At 36.6% G+C, this 14,932-nt stretch overlaps 1 protein-coding gene across 16 annotated transcripts in view; it reads right to left on the bottom strand.

The window, feature by feature from the left end:
• Window positions 1-3,406: 3,406 nt before the first annotated feature.
• Window positions 3,407-14,932, bottom strand: part of MYCBP2 (MYC binding protein 2) — a 214,485-nt gene continuing 202,959 nt past the window's right edge. For 15 of the 16 annotated variants that reach the window (XM_064504730.1, XM_064504731.1, XM_026120853.2 and 12 more), the window contains 8 exons: window positions 12,269-12,401; window positions 11,017-11,120; window positions 9,961-10,149; window positions 9,335-9,442; window positions 8,091-8,300; window positions 5,658-5,765; window positions 5,290-5,455; window positions 3,407-4,218 (listed from right to left, as the gene is read on the bottom strand). In XM_064504730.1, the coding sequence (XP_064360800.1) occupies window positions 4,103-4,218; window positions 5,290-5,455; window positions 5,658-5,765; window positions 8,091-8,300; window positions 9,335-9,442; window positions 9,961-10,149; window positions 11,017-11,120; window positions 12,269-12,401 (1,134 nt within the window). In that variant the 3' untranslated portion in view covers window positions 3,407-4,102. Of the gene's footprint in view, window positions 4,219-5,289; window positions 5,456-5,657; window positions 5,766-8,090; window positions 8,301-9,334; window positions 9,443-9,960; window positions 10,150-11,016; window positions 11,121-12,268; window positions 12,402-13,438; window positions 13,598-14,932 lie in introns of those variants that run through there. The other variant, XR_010387199.1, reaches the window with a different exon arrangement.

Genomic DNA, 14,932 nt, shown 5'->3' with positions numbered 1-14,932 from the left:
TAGCTAAAAATAAATGAATAATAAAAGGTAAAATAACATATAAATTAATACCAATGAGCTTCGGCCTCAGCTTCTACTCTAATGGAAGTTGTGGTTCAATGAAAAATCACAATCAGCACATAGACAAACCATTCATTTTATTTTATAAAAGGCTGACAGCAGCAGATATGATGCTGAAAACTTAATTATCAGTCAAAAATAGCTGAACAGTGCTGAGGGTGTACCTAATTGTATCTTTGTGCTCCTATATACCATAATACAATTAATGAATGTAATAATGCTATTCTCTATTCCATCACTCAGGTGATGAATGAAAACACTTAACAGAGCCAGACCCACAGCAGACCTCCAGGGAGTATCACTCAATATTATTCTGATTTAACTGTAAACTTTTAGTTATTTCTCTGAATATAGTTTCTAAGCAGTTGTGTACCCATATAAGTGTAATCTTGGTGGCATTGATTGGTGAAACACAGGTCCTGGAAGAAACAGAGCATGGGGCAGCGAGCATGGCATGAGGCAGGCTGGATTTGGCAGCTCCAGGTAGTGCCCTGTCTCCCTGCCTGTGTGGGGAGCCAGGGAGAGCAGTGGTTTCCGGCCTGGCTCAGGTGTTGTTCCCCCTGCTGCCCTGCTGTGCGGCAAGTCTAAATGGATCAGCCCAGGACACTGCTCCATCCCCTTCGTGCAGTTATGCTAAACCTTGTCCTTCCATCTAACCCAGCTCCTGTTCTTTCTTTTTTAATGGGGAAAGGAAAAGCAGCAAAGAAGTCAGTGCTACACATGGCAGAAACACACTATACTCCTCTTGGCCTAACTAGTGATCAATGTTGTTCCCTGGGACCTCTTACTGTGTGGCATCAGCACAGTCCTCAGGTACCAGATTGATCCCAATGGTCTCCAACTGCATGTTCAAGTACCTCAGTGATGCACATCTTTACACATTCATTTTCAAAACCATTCCTGTATCTTCTATTCCTCACAGCTCCTCCAACATCACTCTGCAACCTGCAGTTTCTTTCCCAGAACAGTGACATTTCACACACTGCCATGCTCTTTCTGCTCCCCCATCCTTCCAAGACTATGCATATTTAACCCCAGAATCTCTCCATCATCTCAAAAAACATATTAGTCCCTTTGAAATTCATTCCTCACTCTTAAGCTTACGTCAGCATCCAGATATTTTCCCTTAAGCACTTTTCTAGTTACCTTCTCCACTCAAAGACTGGTGAGAAAGGCAGCTAGAAACCTTGGAAAGTAAAGGAGATGTGATTCATCTCTGTCTTTAGCATGACTAGTTTATTTACTGCCTAACAATCTGTCAAGTGATTCAGCTATAAGGTGCCCTATTGCCTTTTTGTTTTGAAAAAAAATAATACCAACTTCACAGTGGGGCATGTCTCTTGTCAATTTTCCCAAATATGAGTCACCTGAAAAAAATAAGTTGGGATGCACACATTTAAGCCAGTGTTTTTAAGATGGCGAACATGAGAAGAAAATACCCAAGCGTATTCATTTTCTGGGCTGAGCTGACAAATGGACTATGTGTGTGTGCAGAATGAGCTAATCTGCCCTACAGCATAAACTTAAGTTCACCCTGCCACTAGAAGAATTGGCAGTTCTGCAAAGGACAAGGCTAGCTTGTCTCTTTCTGTTCTGGAAAGGATTTAGTTTTCACAAAACATGAAGGCCCTGAATTTCTGGCTACCTTTCTTGTTCCTTGCAGACACCAGGAGTCCTCCTGACCAATCCTCCTGTGCAGCTATTTCATGGCAGTGAGTAGGAAATAATGGAGGCATCTTAAGAAGGAGAGATAGAGAGGAAAAGAGGTGATAGATCAACTAAACATCACCTTTCTGGGATGCAGGAGAGGCTCCTAAAATGGAGAAATGGTAGCCAGCAAATCCTTCAGTCACTAATTGATGGCCATTAAGAAACTGCAGACATGGCCAACATGGACTGTGTCACTGATCAGGAGGAAACAAGGCAAACATGAGGATTTTTAGATAAGAGAGAGGCTTGTGGGACTATGGCAAACTTTCTGAGGAACCAAGAGGGGCATAAAGAGGAGGGGGTATAAAAGGGGCCAGTTGTGTGAAGCAGTTGCCAGTCATTATGCTTGTCTGACTGAGTCCTGCACCTGATCACCATGGTCTGTCCTATTTTCTCATTAAATCCTTTAACAAACTTTCTGTGTAATCTCTATCCCATATGTAAGTGCTGTAAGGTTTAGGTGCCAGCAACAGGAGAGTCTGAGTGAGTGGACTTGGACCAGCAACTGCATTCAGACCTTGGGCGACAGTGGTTCCCGTGTCTGTGGTGCCAGCAACTGGGTGAGTGAGGGTCACAGCTGCACTGGTTGGTGGGAGCACAGGGTTATGGGGCTATGCGCAAGGAGTGCCAGCTACTGTGGGGGGCAGAGGGAGTGAATTTGGGGCCAGCTACTGGAGTCTTGGGTGATGGTGGCCCTTGTGTCTGTGGTGCCAGCAACTGGGGTGAGTGGGAGCCCCAGCAACAGCAAGTGGAGCAGGTGAGGGCCTTCGCATCAGCCAGTGGAGTGGGACCACATGTCGTAGCTCCATGTGCCTGGGCACCAGCTACTGGTGGGGTTGGAGTGTTTGTATTCTCCCCTAACCTGGTGTGCATGTGTGTGTAATTTGCTACCAAACTTCAGGCTGGACTAGCCGGCAAGTAGGAGGCCCAGGATGCAGGCAAGGATACCAGATGGACAGAAGGGCTGTGCTGGTATTTGAGGGATATGTGAGTGTGGGGGTGCTTGTGAACTGGGGAGTGAGGTACGTGTGCTTTCACTGTGCCCAGGTGCCCAGGGCTGGGCTCCAGCGGCAGGCAGGAGGGATCCCTCGGCCCTAGGGCCCACCAGCGGCCTATATAACATCCCTTAACTAACTTTAAGATAGAAATACTAGAAAAGGAGTTGAGCATATCTAACACAGAAAGGCTGAAGAGAGAACCTTATAGGAAAAAGTCTTTACTTAAAAGTTTGCATTTTGCTGTCACTGTTGAGGAGCAGAGGGCTGATTACAGGGACTTTGCTAAATGAGTATTTTTGGATTCATGGCAAAAGGTTATTTGTACCAAAGGTGGGGGTGATATATTACTCAAAGAAGATTCTTAACAACTGATAAAAACAATTTAAAATTAAGTTTTCTGTTGTGTTCCAAAACACTGACAGGAGCTGAAATGGAAGTACGGTATTTTACATGAATTCTAGTAGTTATCCGGCTTTTCTCTTAAAAAAGACTTGAGCAGCATTTTTCATGTTTTAAGTAATTCCATAAACAGTTTACCCAGTAAGTGTCCTACTTTTTAAAAGAACCTGCAGAAGTAAGTATGAGAAATAAACCTTGTTTTAAAAAAACATTTCTGAAAATTGAGGCTAACACATTCATTAGACTTTCACTGTATAAAAATGTACAGTGGCTTTATTGACATGTACATTCCATTATGTTTACAGCTGCAAGATATGAGGCACACTCAGTATTGCACTTCATTAAAATTTCAGGCTCAAACATAACCCAGAAGTTTAAATGAAACTGCTGTTGTAATTTAATAATTCTTATACAGGACAAACATTGATACCTTTATATACAGCGTGATACTTGTTACATTTATGCCTTCCTAACACAATTTTTTTTATAACAGTCTAGGAAATAAACCAGAATATTCCTCTTTTCCATCCCCACTTGTGATGCGTTACAATTGTACAAGATTACAAAAAGTCAGTATACAATAATCAATATTTTTTTTCTTTCTCCTGAAAGCCAGCATCATTCATAGTCCACAGACACACAGATCCTTTAATAGCAATTATTTATTTGTAAATGTCCAATGTTTCCTAGCCGATGACTGTAATGGCCACATGCAAACACCTCACAAGTTTTGATGTCTTGGTTCAAAAAATGTCAATTTCTCACAGCAAGAATTATGTACATGGTATTTGGCATCCTTCTTGCACTGTAAATTGTTCCTTTTACCTGGGTTATGAAATGGTCCCATCCTCATCCCAACTGGACTTTATTCTCAGGACACTTGAGGGATGAGGGCACCTGCTTTGCTCTGGTAAAAAAAAAAAAAAAATGCTAGTCTAAAAAGTGTGAGCATTTCTGCAAACCCCACAACCCAGAGCAAATTCTTCACCAGTGGGTGGATGAACAACATGAAGCGGACATTCTGTTCCTTCAAGTTGTTTACCTTTGGGACCTACAGTGAATTTAAGGATGACAGAAAAAAAAGAGATTAATGCTTGCAAACTAGATAAATACGTATTACATTTCCTCAAAAATATGTTAAAGTAAAGGTAACACTTCTATAGTAAGAATTCATAAGGCATCAATAATGAAAGCTTAAGAAACAGCAGATAGGAAGGTGCTTTCACACTGTCAAATTCAAGCAAGGAGTCTGAAGGGTTAATAGACAAAGAGAAAAAAGTGCCATTCAATGAGATCTAAATAAACATGAGCAAGAAGTGTTACCTCTCTAAAACACTAAGTTACGTCAAACATTAAATTCATATCTGAACAAAAACCTAAATGACCAGACTGTCATTTAAATAAATTTAATTAATTAAAGCAAAAAAGGCAAAAGGCTTACAGAGAGAAAGCTAAAATAAATTTCTTCTCATCAATATTGTAGAAAAAATTAGCACAATGTAAACTCAACATCTGTAAATATGGACAAGACTTATGCCCTGCAATCGAGTAATTTTAAGATTACATCAGGAATTGCTCATCTTTTTTTATTTATTTTTTCCATGTAAATATCTTAATCAAAATGATCTCACTTGTTTTCCAACAGCAAGACAAACAACATGATTTAATGAGAACAGCATCAAATCAATGACACATGAAGTCAGAAACTAAGGCATTGGCAATAGTTTGCAGATGAGAGATACCTAAGTTGGGATATATCATTTAATGGTAGTTAAATTTTTTACTATAATTGTAATACAGCATGTCACACCTGGAGTCTGGGTTGCTGTAGGTAGGTTGAAATGTTTTTCTGTAACAAAGTATCTAATGTTTCCTGTTTCAAAGATCAGTCGTATGTGACAACAGCACTGTCTGTATTATTTCCAAGAAAACAAACAAACAAAAAACCCACATAGTAGAACAAACCCATTCTAGGATTACATAAGATGCTGAATTTACAATTTATATGACTGACCCTGTAGAATTCCTAAAAATTATCAGCAAGAAAATGTAAGAATACCAATTAGGAGTAATTACTTATCTGAGAATTTAGTGTGGTAAATTTGTTTTGTAAAAATACTACCTGCAGGACAATGTGGAAGTTCTTCTTTAGGGATGCTTGTCATTCTTTGGAAATCATCATGGCAAGCATTGCAAAAATGTGTTGTCCCAAAACAGAAAAAAACAGCAACTGAACAGCAATAGCGGCATTTGTACTCTAAGAAATCTGTACCGTGTTTGGGACACATCTAAATAGAAAGAAAACAAACACTGATAAATCAAGTACCCGTGCTGTACCAATCTGACCAATACATTTCTATATTCTGAAGTATAGATTAAAATCATACAAAACATGTAATTGTAAATGAATGTGAATTATTTTACAGCTCAGGTACTCATAGGAAAAGCTTCACAATAAAATAAAAACATAAACACAAGTTCTTTGCTCACCTGAGCCCTTGAAACATCAGAGCATGCACCACAAATAAGCTCTCTTGGATCATAGTCATCTCCTTGCCCAGCCTCAGCATCACAACGAGCCTCACCACCGAAATATGCCTAAATTTGATATAGGAATGATTAGACATTAAACCACAGACAACTGTTATCTTAACAAAATCAATCTGTAAGGGGAAGGTCATGAATAAAGGCCATTAATACAGTTTCCACTATGCTGAATAACTCTTGACTCTGTGGCTCTTTCTATATACATGCTTTTGGGACACTAAGACAATGTGTCTCAGCCTCATGATAAACAAGACCAAAAATTGTCTAATGTACTCTGATCTATGCAAGTGACTGTAAGGTATGGCTTTTGTAATAACTTTTGGATGTTCTATGAACTGTATATGAGAAAGACAGGACTGAGACTCAAGGTAACACAGAAACGGTTTACTAGGAGGGCTTCTAACTAGCAGAATTGAATAGAATGAAGTAAGTTAGTTTTTATGCTCATGTAGGATCTCTTATAATCAGAATTTTACTACTTTCTGGAAATTCAGTATACTTTCTCACCTTATTCTACCAGGACACATTGGGCACAAAAATGCACCAAGTAAGACTGCCAACTTTGATGGATTTCCTCCTATACTAAAATGTTTCCAAATGGAATGGAAGGTGAAGTGAGGCAAGAAGTAACATCTATGCTTCCTTTGTTACCATCGGATTAGCTAATACACAGAACTCTTGCTCTCGACAGTTCTGTAGTTCATATGATGACTCCCTTTTGCAGTGACAATCAGGGTTGTACATTTGTAAAAGGAAAGAGAGAGTGGTCTCAAGGCAAGGAAGAAAAAATCTAACCAGCCCAACTTCCCCCAAACTCTGCAAACTAATAGAAAAGAGAAACTCCTAAAGGATGTGTATTAGGGAATTAGTTATTAATTTGGGGTGAACAGGGGCTGGAGGGAGGGAAGGAGTTAAAAAATTAAATACTTGGTTGTTGTTGTTAAGACATATGGACGTGGTACAAAAGGGAGTAATGAGATACAAGGGAAGCAGGAGGAGGGAAACAAGAAAAACACTTAAGTACTGAGTATTAAATACTGAAAAGTATGAGAAATTGGGACAGGAATAAAAATGGGAGAAAATAAGACCAAAAAAAGAAAGTATTTTTGGAAGGGAGCCAAAACATTTTCTAGGTCAGTTGCTGCAGCATGAGGCGTGAAAATTGATTAACTGTGGGAGGCAGGAACAAAGTGAACCGCATAACCGTGTAGTAGTAAGCTGGAGGAGCTACTGCTCTTCTCTAGCATATGGAAGAGAAGTCAGTCCTTTCTCCTCTAGCTCTAAATTGTGCACTTCCATTTAACACAAAAATTATTAAGTTTTGCCTTGAAAAATCATGGAATGGTCTCATTCCATTCATCCCTAAAGGGAAAAGGAAAAAATATGCAAGAAGAAATGGGCACTAAAATCACCCACAGATCAAAGAAGCAATGGGAGGGGATCAGTGATTATCCAAAATTTCTCTAACCCTAGTCTTTGTGCAGATAAAGAATATTTGTCTTCTATTCTCTGGTGGTGGGGAAACCAGGGGCTGTTTGTGTAAGTTTTTTGTCTTCATTTCACATTTCATATCTTCTAGCTGAAGAAAATTGTACATATTTGACCCAGAGTCCAGCAGGCTAGATTGCACATTTTCTCTTAATTCCTTTTTCATTCTTCTAACACATCTGGCCATCAGCTCCATATTTGCTGCACTTCACTGGAACTCAAGGTGCTAAGATCTGCACTTGTGTACAATCACTTAAGGTGTGGCAGAGTTTCATTATCCCTGTTCTGAACAATTGCACTATCACTTCTAATGTCACAAATCAAAATTACAGAAGCTCTTCTTATCATCTGAGACTATCACTGGGGAAAACCACATGAACAAGTTTGCAGCAGTGGTCATTTTTCTATCCCAAATTCACTGTTTCTTGCATTTCCACTGAACTCCAACTCAAGTAACAGTAATATTCAGGTGAAATCTTAGTGATCAACTCCACATATCAAAGAGTTAAAATGAAATGTATGTTATGCATAGATGTCATCCAGGTTATGAACTGTTTTAATGTTCATTTAAAACCTGAATTGAAAGTGGGACAAAGAGACACTTGATATCCTAGCACAATAATATCTGCACATTCTTTTAAGAAGGCTATCACCTCAGTATTCATTTGGTTTCTGAATTGGTCTATATATACTTCTAACTTTCACAATACAGAAACTATGTATGTCTAACTTGCCTAATACTCTTTTTTTTTAAGATTTAACAACATAATTTTCTTTTTCTGCTTTCCTGCTCCATACACAGTATATTAAATACATGCCACATTCTTATACAAATGACTTTTGAAACTATCATATGCTTTTAATCTGAGGAAGTACTAATTGTCATACCTTTTTGCATTTGTAGCAAACATAATAAGCGTATCTGTTCATGGCATAGCCAGCTGGATCATTATAAAATCTAACACCTGGTGTTGTGATGGCCTCACTTTTGTGCAACCCTTCATATTCCAATCTCATTAGAGCTTTTCTTCTTACATCTTCATAGAGTTCTTTGATTGGATCAAGCAAATCCTTTAACACTGTATGATTAATTTTGTTCTGAAACAAAGAAAACTAATTAGAATATCTTGTCTCTTATTACAATAGCTGTACTAATTTGTATTATGGTAGAATACAAAAAGCATAATGGATGCCATAAAAACACAGTGCTCAGGCAATATTAGAATTCATGTTTCAAGAAAACGCTGATAGAGTACATACTTCACTTGCTGCAAGAAGAGTAAACAGGAATGCTTTTTACAGGGCTTTTTGTAACATAAATTAATCAGCCCTTATAATAAACTGTAACAATCACAAAGGATACATGAAAGATTCACCATAGTACACCAATATTCTGATCATATATTTTCTCTAATTTTATTCCTTTTCCACCTACTGCTCAGCAGTAACAATGATACCGGATAGTATTCTCTATCACATCTATGTCATTTAACAATCAGGAGCTGTTGCCATAAATTACCAAAATACAGCATGAAAGAAAACAAAAGCAACAAGACGGCATGCAGAATGGCTGACCGCTCACAAATTCACTATTGCTAGGTTTTAATGTGCTCTTTTTTCCAGCAGCTATCATATTCTTTTGTTTACTGTAATTACAAATTTATAGATTATAAGAGGAATTTTTAGCAATTTAAACTGAATTAAGTGTAGGTACATATATTCTTCAGCTCTGTCCTCCTTGTACTGAAAAGTAAAGCAGGTTTAAAAGGAGAAAACCCAACTTTCCTGCTTGAGATAATAGGAATGAAGATTAGTTCTTCCTTCCCTCCGCTTCCTGTGCCTGCCTATTGTGCCCCAATCTTGAGAAGTTATAAACTGATTGTTCTAAAAGCAGAAGAGTATTAAGATAATGTCTGCATTATGGTTACTTTTTAAGAGGAGCCTTACTTCAGGGAACAGTTAGGAAGGCAAGAAGATACACTAGTGATACTCTTTCTTTAGTGAGATGAGAAATTAAGGAAAAAAGTGATGTATTTCTTATTTATTTCATAACAAACAATATGACTGATGGCAAAAAAAGATAGTATTGGATAACTCTCTTGACCTAGACAGTAAACATGTAGCTCATTTACCTTGCAAATAGGACAGGACATGAATCCAAAAGTTATCCTTGGCCCAAGCCATCTGTTTTCTAGTACTCGCTGACAGCATTGCAAATGGAATACATGGCTGCAGTCCAACTTTAGAAAAATAAAACATATAAGTGAACACTGAAGTTACATTAACCACTGTAACATATGTAGTTATTTGCTTTTAAGTGGCAACATGTATCAAATCCACAATTACCTGATTTAAAAACCTGGAGGACCTCCATTCTCTTCTTAACAAAGAGAAAGAATATTACATAGTCTTTAAAATCATAAGCTTTCCACTCTAAAGCAACCAGTGGATATAGAAAATACATATAAAATATATCCAGTAATCACTTCACTTGTTTTTCCCATTTATAAAATACAATATACTTTAAATAAAGTAAGCATAACAGACTAAATTGATGCAATTTTCTTTCTTGAAATAGTGGTAATGACAGACAAAAAGAAAGCATTTCAATCAACTTTCATACTGTTATTGTTACTTTCATACTGTCTGTTTTGGAACTTTTGAGAGTATAACTCCAGGGACTTTATATTTTAAATGTGTCTACATTTAACATTACTACCACAGTATTGATCTCTTGAAAGGGGAAAAAAAGCTCAACCTGGATAGCTGGTGCTGCTGAAAGTGCTTCAGTAAAACAGATCATGCACATGTCATCAGCATCTTGTTTAAGAGTTGTAGCACTCTTATCACAACCATGCAAGCATGGCAAACAGTGCTCTTCATTCTTAACGCCTCCACATGGGTGACCACATGGGTGTGTCTTGCTACAGGCAATTTTAGCATACTCCTAAAAAAAGAAATAATTGAATTAATCTTTTCACTCTCCTCCAAGAAAAGGTTTGATATAGTGTTACTTTTTGAAGTACTGCCACTTCATGCAATGAAACTTAGGTGAAAGAATCATGATAAACTTTGTCTTTGTTACAGCAGATACTTGGGAGAAAACACTGCACATTTTGTGTACTTGAAACAGAACCGATACTTTCACTTACTTATAATGTGTTACTCCTGAATAGCAATGGCCTAGCAAAACCATAATTTATGTAAAGAAAACGTATTTTGGGGAAACACAACACAAACATCCTGTTTTAATGTATAACTTTATATTGGGGTATTCAACATACTAATATAATCTTTTTAAAATTGTAACATCTAGTTAAAACACATCTCCTCACACAATGATCGCATAATGATCACAAGCTGACAGAAAAACCTGGTCAAACAATCCATAGTCTTAAATGTTCTATACTCGCATGATGTATACAGGCTGCTACTCAAATTACTTTTATCAAACTTTTGAATACACTAGACTTTATGTTGACAGTGCATATTTTACTTCACAACTGGAACACTATTGTGAAAACTGAGATACTTTTGAAAATAATAATGAAAAGAAGCTACTCAGAATTTCATTTGAGAATTGGTGTTTGTAGTCTGTAATTAAACTGAATGTTTACAAACTTGTAAATATTGTAATAATTTGTAATATAATATTCAAACCAAATTCAATATTAAAACCTTTTTCTTATAAGAGGTATGATTTAAAATGCACTACTAGTATGAATAAGGTTTTCTCAAAATAAAAAATTATTTAGATCCTACAGCCTCTTCTATCTTATGTAACTCATGATGATTGCTATTTATTAGTACACACCTGGCAATCTGTATCAGAACAAACGCTCCCCACTGCTGATAATTCTGTTCCACTCCTACAACCACAGAAACGACATGCTTCAGAACTGCTAGTGGTCGGTTTGCCTATGTCCCCAAAAAATAAACAAAAATGAAAATTGTCATAATGAAATGTAAGTGATTAATATTCTAACAACAGACATATAAATAAAAATCACATAAAACAGACAAACAGCAACTGTTAAATTAAGTACAGGTAATTCAGAAAGTCTGAAGTTTTCTAAGACAATAAACCTCTGCCTATTTTGAAAATACTTGTGATTAACATGTATCTTTTTATAATTTTTATAATTAAAAACATTGTTTAACTGGGCTTGGCAAATTAGCTACAGCCACTTATTAAAAACACGCTATACCTTAGGATTCGTTCCTTCAAATATACCATCAATACAATAGTATATAAATGAAGATGAATTTGAGCTTCTGAACGTTAAGAACATGTCTCAGAACCCTCTGTTCTTCAGGGAAGGCATTTACTTGTGGATGATGAAAATTACCATTAATTCTTGACAGAAAAATACTTCAAGAAAAATGTATATATTCTTATTGACAAGACTAAAAGAATACTAGGCAACTTAGCAACAGATACAGAAGAGTGCTTCACGCTGACAGCCATATAATTTAAAATGCAGCTAAAACTGAGATGGAAAGTGGTTGGGCTTTTACTGGGCCTTCTTAAACTAAGAATTCAGTTCTTTTGACTGATATTTATCTTTAGACATCAACAACACAGACATCTACATCAGATGTAAACATCCTGTGATTTCCTTAGGACTTCAGGGCAATTCATCAATCTTATTTTAGACAACTATTTAGAGTGAGGTAACTTGGTGCCTTAAAGTGTCCATACCTATCAACTACAAAGGGATGTTGGACAACTGTCGCAGATGTGCGTGTCCACGCTGTGGATCTACACAACTGGCCAGATGAATCCTACCTTCAGTGTCCTACTTTGCTGGCAGCATTCTGCTTCAAATTTGTTGTATTTGTTCATCCCTCCTGAGTAGACCCTCTTTATTTTTTAATGTTCCAAGTACCGTGTTATCACTGATCATCGAAAAGCTTAAAATGTTTTATTTTTATTAACAAGCAACTATCAAAAGCATTGTCCTGAAGCAGGAGAAAACTCCAAATGTTGGGTTTTTTTTTTCACAAATGCTCAGTAAGGTAAATATAATCAGGATAAAGAACAAGTAGCAGCACTTGTGTTTTACCTGTCTGTTCTCTAAACTCCACCATAGCCTTCATAGTTTTAGAATCTGCTAACGCCATCAGCCAGAAAAGTTTGGTCCTACCACAACCCTCGTGAAGATCAACTTTGATAGCTTCTTCTTCTTCTTTGAATACCTGCCAGTTTAACCAAACAGATAATAAACAGCATCCTTATATTATTTTTGTCATTACCTCTTTGGATTTTCATCAGGTATTTTATAGATTCCATGTCTACTGCAATTTTCTTACACATTCCATAATTTGTACATACTGCAGAATGGATAAAAGCTGTGTAGCTTTTTGTTTTTAAAGGTAAAAATATATAAAATTAATGCTTGAACTAACAGAACTGGAAAACAATAGTGCAAAAATGCTAAGAGGTGAGCTGCACAACATTTTTTCTAATTTACTGAATATAGAACTTGGAGTTCCTAACTACCATTCAACTCACTCAGTAGGCCATAGCATATTAAAAGCATAAGATAACATTAGAAGTATCTCCACATAACTGTGTTATCAAAGTAGTTTATCAAAGCAGCAGTGAAAATTATAAAGAATTTACATCTAAATTAACTTTAGTGCTGTTAATACAACATGGGATGACTGGGAGGAATCAGAGGTAGTACGACTAAGAAATAGCCAGGATATTTCTATGAGCAAAAGTCAGAAAGCCAGGCTGTTTAGTCATCAGATAAATCTGTCTGCATCATGTAGAAGATGGTTAATTCCATGTTAAATATGTTTATTATTGTTTACCTTTTGCAGATTAAGATAATATGTTAAGGTCTACTGGCTGAGTTGAGTTACTTATAGTTGACTGCCTAGATACATGAAAACAGTTTTATGCTACTGACACAATAATAGGTTTTCATCCAGACACTTGGTTCATGCTAAGGTCCCATCCAGACGTGCTCTGTAACTTTCTTTGAAGCTTGGTATGACCCTGACAGATTAACTACCTGTTAGTGATCTTCAAGACAATATCAAGCTTCAATCTGAACATTTTTCTTTCTTATTTATTATCCATATAGTACATCAAGCCATTTCATGTTATTGTCACGTGTAAATTCTTCACATTTTCTCTTTTTAGTTACTCACTGTATTGTATATTACAAGTAAGTTATTTTCTAGTCCATTATGTGAGCCTAGTTTCTCTGGAACAGGTTACTTACAATTTTACCATATACAGTGAATACTTCTAGCTAAAATCAGGAGACTTTAAAAGTTTCATAATATCAAACAACTGCATGAAATTCTTAGTGGATTTTATGCGGTCTTTTCTTTTCCTCCTTTGTAGGTTTTGAAGACAGTTCTGTTTTCATTAGTTTCACCTACAATGCAATAGAAGTTAGAATTGTCCTTGGTATGGATGTATAAACTCAATTTAAACTATTTTATTTGTATTAGAATCATGAAAAAAACCTAATTTCTTCAGGAAGGATTTGTATAAGCAGGTCGTAATAACTTACAGGCTGTCCTTTCCTGGAGGGGAGAAAATATCGTAAATGGTATGACAGAAGGTGGACATAGAAAAGGAAGCTAACAGAAGATAGCAGACAGTGAACATGACAGAATCTAAAATTTAAATTGAGGGGCTAGACATGAGAGATGTAAATGTAAAGGTGGTAAATATATATTAAAAGTTTAAACATGCTTTTAGAGGTGAATAGTAAAATCTGATAAATAGCTCTTTTGGACAGATTAAAGGAGAGATGTGAGAGCTTATGTGAGATAAGAACTTACTTTTATCAACTGTAATCTGAACAGGCTATATAGGAGAAATCAGAAAAATAAATGAGACTAGACTGTGATGTGACATGACAGGGAAGTAGACATGTAAAATACTCTCCTTAAGATGATAAAATTGGAAATTTTCAGAGGTGATTGCAAAGACTTTACCTAAGAAATAGAAGAGAATAGATCCACATGCAACTTCAAGGCTGAGTCTGCATTACAAATACTGAGGCACCAAGGAACAGACCTGTAGAGTGAAATCATTGGTGCCAAGTATCTGATGTTACACATTCTTTGCACTAGTCTGATCCCTTGGACCAAACGCCCATTAGCAGCTGGAAGGCACTAGGTGTGTCCCTGGATCTATCATTTTCTTTAGCTTCACCTGAAAGGAATTCAGTTCATGCACTCCAGGACTGCTTTGTAACATGAATCAAGCACAGTAAGTAGAGATGATCAAATCTGTTTCAAAAGCACATTCCTGATCCAAACTAAAAGTCTAACATAGGTGCACTCAAAGATGGGAGTTTGAGGAATGATTTCTATTGAATTAACTTTATTAATGAGCTCTGTTATTCTAGCCTCTGTATAAAGGTAAGCAGTCATAGGGAATCAGTGAAATAAAGGATGACAAAAAACATGAAAGGGTCAAGAAAGAGGGAACGTTCAATAGTTTCAAAAGCAGCGGCATACTCAAGGTAAATCTTCAATGAGAAAAAGAAGTAAGTGGCAATACCACAAGGAGAATGTAGTTTCAGGTTCAGAGGTGGAGGGGACAAAAGGGTAATGCAATAGAGCATTAATTGGGAAAATACACAACAAGTTATAAAAACCCATCTAAGTCATTTAGAGATGAAATACATTACATCCCTAAAAAACAAACTAAAAGAAACTAGGAAATTTTCAAGCCTATTCATATGACAACACATTTC

This window comes from Dromaius novaehollandiae, chromosome 1, assembly GCF_036370855.1.
Source record: "Dromaius novaehollandiae isolate bDroNov1 chromosome 1, bDroNov1.hap1, whole genome shotgun sequence".
NCBI lineage: Eukaryota > Metazoa > Chordata > Aves > Casuariiformes > Dromaiidae > Dromaius > Dromaius novaehollandiae.
This window is presented reverse-complemented; position numbering and strand designations above follow the sequence as displayed.